The 9689-nt window shown below is 37.7% G+C and overlaps 1 protein-coding gene across 2 annotated transcripts in view; it reads right to left on the reverse strand.

Moving 5' to 3' along the window:
• The window catches only part of CD274 (CD274 molecule), a 29131-nt gene extending 23250 nt beyond the window's left edge, over positions 1-5881 (reverse strand). Inside the window, exons 1-2 of one of the 2 annotated variants that reach the window (XM_069090776.1) lie at positions 5487-5870; positions 742-807 (exon numbers count right to left, since the gene is read on the reverse strand). In XM_069090776.1, the coding sequence (XP_068946877.1) occupies positions 742-807; positions 5487-5496 (76 nt within the window). In that variant the 5' untranslated portion in view covers positions 5497-5870. Of the gene's footprint in view, positions 1-741; positions 808-5486 lie in introns of both variants that reach the window. The other variant, XM_069090777.1, reaches the window with a different exon arrangement.
• Positions 5882-9689: the final 3808 nt, after the last annotated feature.

The raw sequence follows: 9689 nt of genomic DNA on the forward strand, positions 1-9689 counted from the left end.
AAGGTGGTAGAACTGAGTTTGAAACTCCTTGTCCTTTGAATCCAAATCCAGCATTATTTCTACCATGCCAAGTAGCAAAGTCAGGAGGAGAGTGCATGTTGCAATGGCATTGGGGCAAGTCTCACTGGGTGTAGTTTCCTCCTCTGAATAGTAAGAGAATTAGACTAGATGACATCTGGGATCCATTATAGCTCAATGATGTATAATTAAGTCCTTGGATGCCAAATCCAAGGCACTCTCCATTGCATTACACACTGCCTAACTGCTAGGTTACTTCATAGAAGTTACTTCTATCCTGTTCTTGGGTTGAATGAGGAGGGTGTTCTCTGATTCTATGCATATCACCAATCTGCATCTTAGATTCCAATAGCTCTCATCTCAAACTCTCATTCACTCTGCCATTAAGCTAACCCAGTTATAGGATATTTTTAAAAGGAAGAAATGACCTTTGAAATAATCAAATCCCTTTATTTTTGCTGAGAATAATAACTATCTATTTTTCTTTGTCAAAGTCCTTGAATCTGAACAGTGTGACTAAAGGATCTCCAGGTTCCCTTCCTATTTGAAATTCTGTGATCCTTGAAGGTCAATCTATAATTTTTCACCAACACCGAAATTCTTTTTTTAGAATGTACTTTTCAGGAAAAAAAAATCTTCAGAATTTTAATAATGATTCTTATATATAATTACCAAGTATGATTTCTTAAGGACAGGGTTTAATGCAAAGATTTAGGCACTTACCATTCAGCAGATTCCAGAAGAGCATAAACACAAATGCAAGCAATATTCCCATCTTCCTGCAACAATCTAATTATGGGACACACAAAAAGAACATGGCTTCATCCGACTAGAATTCCATAACTAAGCAGAGGATTACTGTGTATTTGTATTTCCAGTCCCTAGATGTTTAAGAAATGCTTGTTGGTTGGTTTGTTTTTCTAACTGAAACAGATATATCAATGGGATAATGCTTTCATCAGAAATTTGGAAAGGTACAAAGGATCAGGAAGATATGTTGTTGATTATTCATTCTCTTCATTGATATATTTGTTGTTCTGAGTCATTTCAGTCATGTTCGACTCTTCGTGACCCCATTTGGGATTTTTGTTGGCAAAGACACTTCCTTCTCTAGCTCATTGTATAGATGAGGTACTGAGGCAAATAGGGCTAAGCGACTTGTCCAAGGTCACATGGCTAGCAAGTGTCTGAGGCTGTATTTGAACTCATGAAGATATCTTCCTGATTCCAAGCCCAGTGCTCTATCTATCCATTGTGCCACCTAGCATGCAGATACATTATACTACGGAAAAATTTGGCCATCCTAAGGAAGTCAAGGAAAAAAAGCAATGAGTTCATTAGTACAGGAATAATTTATAAGTCTGTATATTTTGAAAGTACAAAAGGCCAGGCATAATTTATCTTCTTTTCCCCTTCCTTCATTTGTTTGTGTGCATTTGTTCATGCATCCATCTATCCATCTCTCTCTTTCTCTTTCTCTCTCTCTCTCCATTATTTAGAGGCAGCTAGGTGGACTAGTATGTAGCATACTGGCCTTGGAATTGAGAAGACTGAATTCAAATCCTGTCCCCAAATACTTATTTACCTGTATGGTCCTGTGTAAATCACTGTAGCAGCAAGCACCCCAGCCTCCCTATGGTGACTGCCAACACAGGTTCTTAGATCTGCTTTGCTAAAGTAAAGCAACTCAAAATGGGTTAGCAAGCTTACTTTAATCAATCAAACATATATCGTTTACCTAGTTCAGGGGGAAAAGGTCAGCACCCCGAACTTCAGAGTATACAGACAGAAGTTACAAGACAGAAACAGATCAAGCAGACAGGGTTCCAAACTCTCTGACCATTACCTAATCACATACCATAATCCATACCTAATCACAGTTACCAGAGAGGGAAGCATCAACATCTGGGTTTTTAAAGCCATCTCATCTGGTCAAATCACACAACACTTCTCAAAGTGAGCCCCAAAACAAAGTCTCACATCAGGGCTTATATAGCCTTCTCCTGGGTCAGAGAATGTAACAACCCTCTGGACCCACTGCCCAATCACAAAGCACCAAGGCGTGGGTGTTGCTGAAAAACAAGCTTCCCACCACAGGCTCCAGGTGCACTTAACCTAGGGGCAGGGAAGGCCTTAAAAATTTACATTCCTATAACATTCACTTAATCTCTCTCAGTCTTGGTGTCCTCATGTGCCAAATGGGGATGATAACAGTGTCTACCTCACAAGATTGTTGTGAGGATCAAATGAGATAACATATGTAAACCACTTTTCAAAGTTTAAACAATTATATAAGTTCTAGCTATTATTTTCTCAATTAACAAAAATCTATTTTCACTCCTTCCCAGCCCTCCCATTGAAAAAAAATGAATAAGAAGAAAAAACACTTGTCATAAACATTTGTCATTCTCCTTTTTTGTCAGTTTTGTCAAACTGATAGATTTGAGATGGAACCTCAGATTTGCTTTCATTCGCATTTCTATAATTGTTAGTTGTTAGAATTTTTCATATAGTTGTTAATAACTTTGATTTCTTCCTTTGAAAAGTATATGTTCTTATCCTTTGACTATCAATTGTGGAATGTTTCCAATTCTCATAAACTTAAGTAAGTTTCTTATATATCTTGGAAATGAGACCTTTATCAAACCCACCCCCTAGTCTCTTTCCCAACATCAGCCATTTATTAGTGCAAATCAATCTCTAGTGTGTAAAATCAGGTTTAACTGAGGCATGATTACTGCTGATTACTAACTGAATTTCAAGCAGCAGAAAAAAAAATGAAATGAATAATTTCATTCATTGTGGAAAAGTCTTTTGGGGTCAAGGACAGGCACCTTTCCCAGTCCCTTAAATCACATTGTGGATGACCACCTATGTATAAAGATGTGTTTTTTTTTTTCCCAAAGAATCCAGTGTGTTTCAGACATCATTATTTGCTATCCTAATGAGTTCTTCCTTGCTAAGAATTTAAGAAGCACAAAAGTGAAGAATTTATACTTTAATATTTTAAGGATTCACCTGAGAGGATACCCTTTACTAATGATTTTTTTTAAGTCTCCTTTATTCTGTAGTAACTTGTCTTCATTACTTCATTAGTCATTGTGGAGTAAAAAAAAATCATCACTTGGTGGTCAACCTCCTTGTGATTGTCTCTGCATTTAGTTATGTTGGCACTCTAAACATCAGCTCCCATTGGGATGCTTTCTCCTCTTACCTTCCCTATCCTTTGAGATGTGGCTTTGATACCTTAGAGGTCTTAAGCCTAGGTCACTGACTGCCATCTCTGTGGTTTTTATCCATAGCTATAGTTAAACTAGGACACTGCTCATGGCCGGGCACTTTCAATTCAAAAAAAGTCTATTAAGTCCCTGCTAGGCCCTGCAAGGCACAGTTCTAGGTGGTGAGGTTACAAAGATGAAAAAAAGGATTTCCTCTAATATGGAGGTCCTTAACTTGGGGTCCAAATTTAAAAAAAATAGTTTGATAATGGTATTTCAATAGAATTGGTTTCCTTTTTAATCCTTTCTTTTGTATTTTATTTTACGCATTTTAAAATATTATTCTGAGTCCCTAAGCTTCACAAACACTAAAAATAGGGGGCATGACCACAAAAAATGAAGACGTTCTCTTCTACAGCATGGACAAATAGCCACTTAGTCTCTGCTTGAGATCTCCATAAATGGGAAAACCCATTACCATTCTAGACAGATCACTGGACAATTCAAATGTTAGGAAATTCATTCTTCCACTGAGCTGAAATCTGCTTCTCTCTTTACACACCTCACTCATAGTATCATGAAATCTAAGAAATTATGTCAAAATCTCTTTGATGCTGTTTATCATATCATTTAATGTTTATCATGTCATATTATATTTCTTACATAACCTTAATTTTCAAATATATCCCTTCCTTATCCTCTACTCAGCAAGCCAGAAGGAAAAAAAAATTTTTTTAAACCAACCAATACATTTACCATATCTGATACTATATGCAATCTAATATACAATATTAGAGGCAGCTAGTTAGCACAGTAGATAGAGCACTTGATTCAGGAAGACCTCTGTTTCTATATGGCCTTGGACACCTACTAGCTGTATAACCCTGGGCAAGTCACTTAACCACTTAAAACTGCCATTTTCTCATCTGTAAAATGAATAATAGCACCTACTTCCTAGGGTTGTTGTAAGGATAATGAAATGGCCAGTTAGAGAAAAAATGACCCCAAGCCCAATCAATTATTCTGAGCATCAGTTTATTGAGGTGGCCAGCGACAGTCTCCCAAGGAAACCTTAGGAGAGCTGCCCCGACCGACCATCGGGAGGGGAGGAATATTTAAAGCCAAAAACCACAAAACGGGTGTGCGGAGTAAAGTTAGTTTGACAATGGTAGATAAACATGTCTGTTATAGCCAGGCCTTCATCTGGACAGTTGTATAGCCCTATCCTGACTTATCAGGGGACCCAGACGTCCATGTCCTGCCCTGGGTCATTCTGGCATCTTATCAGGAAGTATAGCAAGGTCCGTCTTTCTATTGTATCGCAACAGAGGGGCCCCTGGCTAGGCACGTTCGAGTTCAGGAAGAATTCAGTAATTTTCCAAACTTGTTACATACAGGGGCTTAGTATATGAGGCCATGGGCATTTCACTAAAATATGTAAATCAAATTGCAAACCTTAACATGTTATATCAATTTTAGCTATTATTATACCATACTCATCATACCCCATCTCTGCAAAGAACTAGGTGCAACTTTTCTCAAATGCAATTTTGATTGTTATAATTATGCAATAAATTCAAACTCACAAACTCATGTAGCCCTTGAGAGAGAGACTATTAGACTATAACCTTTTTGAGGGCAGGAACCATATCTTATCTAAATTTTGTTATCTCCTACCAGGGCATAGTGCTCCACACATAGTACGGATAATAAATTCACTTGGGTGGTTAGGTGGTGCAATGAATAGTGCACTGGTCCTGGAGTCAGGAGGACCTGAGTTCAAATCCGACCTCAGACACTTAACACAAAAACCATCCATGTGACGCTGGGCAAGTCACTTAACCCCAACTGCCCTCCGAAAAGCAAAAGAAAAAAAAATTTAAGATAATAAATTCACTTATTCAATTTAATAAGTATTTAATAAATTTCTACTCTGGGTCAGTGTCTGGGATATGGGAAAAAACAATATAATATTCATCTTCAAGTAGCTTATGTTTTCCTGGGGAAACACAGAATTTACACCAATAAATATAAGGTAATTTGAAGAGGGAGAGGGTTCTAACAACTAAGGCATCAACGTTCCATTGGATCTTGTTCCCAATTCATCATATTCCAAACTACCTCTACTAAGGACCATTCTCCACAAGAGTCGTAGAGTTAGGGCTGAAAGGGATTCTTAAGGGTTAGATATTACAAAGTTTTCATTTTATTAATGCGAGAAATGAGACCCAGAGAAGCTTATTTACTTACCCAGGTTCATTCAAATAGTGGCAGAGATGGAATTCGAACACAGATCTTCTGAAGCCAATTCTGGTCCTCCTATTTGGGAGAAGCTTTGCAGGCAGACCTATTGAAGTTGGCGGTGGCACGGATGGAACTGGAGCTTTCAGCCAAGTTCCTCCCTTTTCCTTCCTTCGTAGGCAGATCCTTCCCAGCAAATGTCTTTTTCAACCCTAGTCTCCTCCCACTCCTCTTCACCATCGCAATAAAGTGATCTAGTTCTGTGTAATCTTTCGGATTCCCGTAATTTCCCGAAAGAACGACCTAGTAGTCCCATTTTTCACTTTCGTTTCTCTGGATTAGAAATACGTTTGGCCATTCTTTGTTAAGGACAGTGCTGAAGGTCGAAGGGAACCGAGAGGCTAGTATTCTATGAAGTAGACCACCCAGGTTCGGAAAGTTAAGTGACTCCGCCCAGAAAAGCTGTTTTATAGGAAGTTAATTTGCATGTCAGCTTGGCTCTTTAGATTTACAACTGAAAGAGTCCTTGGAAACGACCAAATCTAACCCCCTCATTTTACCGAGGAGAAAACTGAGGCTTAGAAAATTAACTGACCTGCCTAACATCAAATGAGGAAGGGGGGTAGGGGGGCCAAGCAACAAACTTAGCCTTCAAATCCAGGTCCTCTTACTCCAAAAAAGAGTTATTGGCATTATACTAATAAGTAAACTAGTTTTATATATGTTTTATGTACATCTATACTTATTTGTATATGTATATATGCTAATATATACATATAGAATATATGTGTATGTATATATGTATTATGTATATACATATATACACACATACATACATACATACACCCACATTTGTTGTTCAATCATTTCAGTTGTATCTGAACCTTGATTACTCCATTTGGGGTTTTCTTGGCAAAGATACTGGAATTCTCCAGATCATTTTACAGATGAGGAACTGAGGTAAACATGATTAAGTGAGTTTATCCAGGGTCACACAGCTAGTTAAGTGTCTGAGGCCAGATCTGAATTTAGGAAGATGAGTCTTACTGATTCCACATCCCACACTCTATCCACTGTGACACCTAGCTGATATATATATATATATATATATATATATATATGTATGTATGTACACACATATGTTATATATGCACAATACCTGTCTTGCATTAGATGGATGGTGTGGTTGTGATTTAATACATGAATACACCTGTTTAAACATGAGAATTGGATCTAGGGTCAGAGGCTAGCTAGAGGCAGTGGCTGTATTAAATCTTGGGGGCCTGTGATGTGGTTAAAGCCAGATTGTGTGGTCAAATAAGGGCATTCCGCTTGTTCAATGAGGCTTATAAGGAAGTTATAATACTGGCAGTGGGAGGCAGTTTTCCTAGGATTCCTCATATGCACACTATATATAGTGTATATATTAATGTGATTATACACATAGAAATATACATGTATGTATATACATACACAAATATATTTGTTGCTGTTGTTGTTGTTATTATTGACTCATTTTAGTTGTGACCAGCTCTTTGTGACCTCATTTGGAGTTTTCTTGGCAAAGGTACTGGAATGGTTTGCAGAAAACCCATGTTTTCTGGCTTTTATTTAGAATGTCATGTGCTAGCAATGGGAAATGTATTTTTAAATCACTGCTTTTGTAAGTTCCCCAAATAATTCTGCTACTCTGTTGAAACCAAAATTGCTTTGTCACTAAAGGAGTTTCTTCTTTCAAGTTTCACCTTTTAAGAATACACTGGAGACCTTGGAGTGAACAGATTCAATGAAATGGTAAAGATGATGGTCAGACAGTAGGGAGTAAAGTTGGAGGAATAAACTACTTTCTTGCTGATACTCACATGACATTCTACCTCCCACCTCTGCATCTTTGTATAGGCTATCCCCCATACCTAGAATGCACTCCTTCCTCATTTCTGCCTCTTAGAATCCCTTGTTTCTTTCAAAACTCAGTGCTATTGTCACCCTTTCTATTCTGCCAGCTACTAGCCCTCTCACTAAAAATCACCTTGTACTTATTTATTTATCTATCTATTTATTTATTTCAAGTAGCAATGTGAGAGAGAGAGAGAGGAGGAGGAGCAGGAGGAAGAGGAGGAGAAGAAAAAGGAAAAAGAGGAGGAGGAGGAGGGAGGGGCAGGAGGAGGAAGGAGGCAGGAAGGGGATGGGGAGAGAGAGAGAACAAGAGGGAGGAAGACAGAAGGGAAAGGGAGGGGAGTGATGGGAAGGGGGAGAAGAAGGAAGGAGGGAAAGATAAAGGAAGAGGGAAAGAGAGAGGGGGAGAAAGAGGGAGGGAGAGAAAGGAAAAGAGGAAGAGAGAGGAAGAAAGGAAGAAAGAATTCACAAGTTTAATCTCTATTCCTATTCATTTGCTATATATGTACATTTTGCCTCTGAAAGAATATCCTCAAGGATAGAGACTTTCACTTTTGTTTTTGTATCTATAATACAAATCACAGTGCCTGATACACAATAGATGTGCAATAAATGCTTGTTGATTGATTACCAGATAAATAAATGCATGAATGAATGAATGAATGACCCACTTCTTATTTTTGCTCCTTTTCTTTTTTTTTCTTTTCTTATTTTTCTCTTCTGAGACCAGTGATCTTTGGACCAGGAAGAAGAGAATAAAAATGGCTAGCAGAGAACGGAAACCCAATATAAATGAAGAGATGATCACCGTCATATAACTGTCCTCAGAGAGTTCATATCACTAGGCCACCACAGACTTCATTCTATCTAGAATATTGAAAAAAAAAATAGACAAATAGGTTGAGCTGTTTTGGGTCTCTAGTGCAGTTCTCATAGATGAGATGAAGTATGGACTAAATGACAGGACATTTAGAGGAGTTGGGAATTGGATAAATGAGTTTGCATCTGGTGAGAGGCAGCTTTATTGAGGGTGTCAAACTCAACTAGAACTGAAGGTCATAAAACAAATGTAAGGCTCCTGTCAACTGCATATTGACTTAAATATATAAAGCATAATCATTATCTTTATTCTATGGTATTTTTATTGATTTTGTTAAATATTTCCCAGTTATATTTTAATCTAGTTTGGGCTGGTTTTAGGAGTGCTGTGGGCTACCATGAGACCCATCACATCGTGTTTGATACCTCTGGTGTAGGAGATAAAGAGTTGAGAAGATCTAGGTTGAAGTTTTTTCTCTAATGATACTGGCAGAGACCCTAAGAAACTCATTTAACCCAGGAAACTCATATTGATCTTTATTGCTAGAGTTCCTCGGCTTCCGTACTGGAATTATCCTATCCTGATGAACTGACACGTCTCAACATATTCAACTCTCAGTTTCATCTGGGAAAGAATTCATAGCTAAATGGATAAAGGAAATTTTTAAGACAATAGGCAATTTTGACTGCAAAACTTTAAGAGCTTTTGCACAAATTAAGTAAGATAAATGTAGAGTAAAAAGAAGCTGCATCAATATCCCATGAAAAAAAATGTCAAACAAAAAAAAGATATATAGGTCCAGCAACATCTAAATGGTGGCATAGAATTAGTGGAGGGCTATTTTCTCTTTCTGGCCCTCAACTTTATGTGTATTGGGTCATTATTTCTCAACCATTTACTTTGTCTTTCCTCTCAGACAGGACTTTCTAGTTACTCCTTCATCTCTATCCTTCAGACAATTGTTAAAATTTCAGTGTATTTACACCTTAGAAATTAGCAAACACTAAAAATCAAGGTTTGATTTATTGTTTGGATTGTCTAGACTTAAGAAGGTAATGGATAGAACATTAATAATACAGATTAAACTTTAAAAAATGTGCCGTGTACATTTTCTTCAGAGAATCAGTTTAGTCTACCTTTTTAAAATTCAATTTTATTTTATTTTCAGTTCTAATTCTCTTCTCTCCTCCCATACTTGTTGTGAAATGGACACGTAGAAAAAGAGCCCAAGCCTAGTCAATTTTATGAGCATCAGTTTATTAAGCTGGCCAGCAACATCTCCCAAGGAACCTTAGGAGAACTGCCCCGACCACAGGGAAAGGGGGAATATTTAAAGTCAAAAACCGACAAAAATAGGTGTGGGAAACAAAGTTAGTCTTGTGGGAAGTAAAGTTAGTCTGACAATGGTAGATAAGCACATCCGTTGTAGCCAGGACTTGGTTTGGACAGTTGTATGTATAGTCCTTGCCCTGATTTATTGTGAGACCCAGATGTCC

This window comes from Petaurus breviceps, unplaced genomic scaffold, assembly GCF_028583685.1.
Source record: "Petaurus breviceps papuanus isolate PSGF00001 unplaced genomic scaffold, PetGlider_PUasm1.0 187, whole genome shotgun sequence".
NCBI lineage: Eukaryota > Metazoa > Chordata > Mammalia > Diprotodontia > Petauridae > Petaurus > Petaurus breviceps.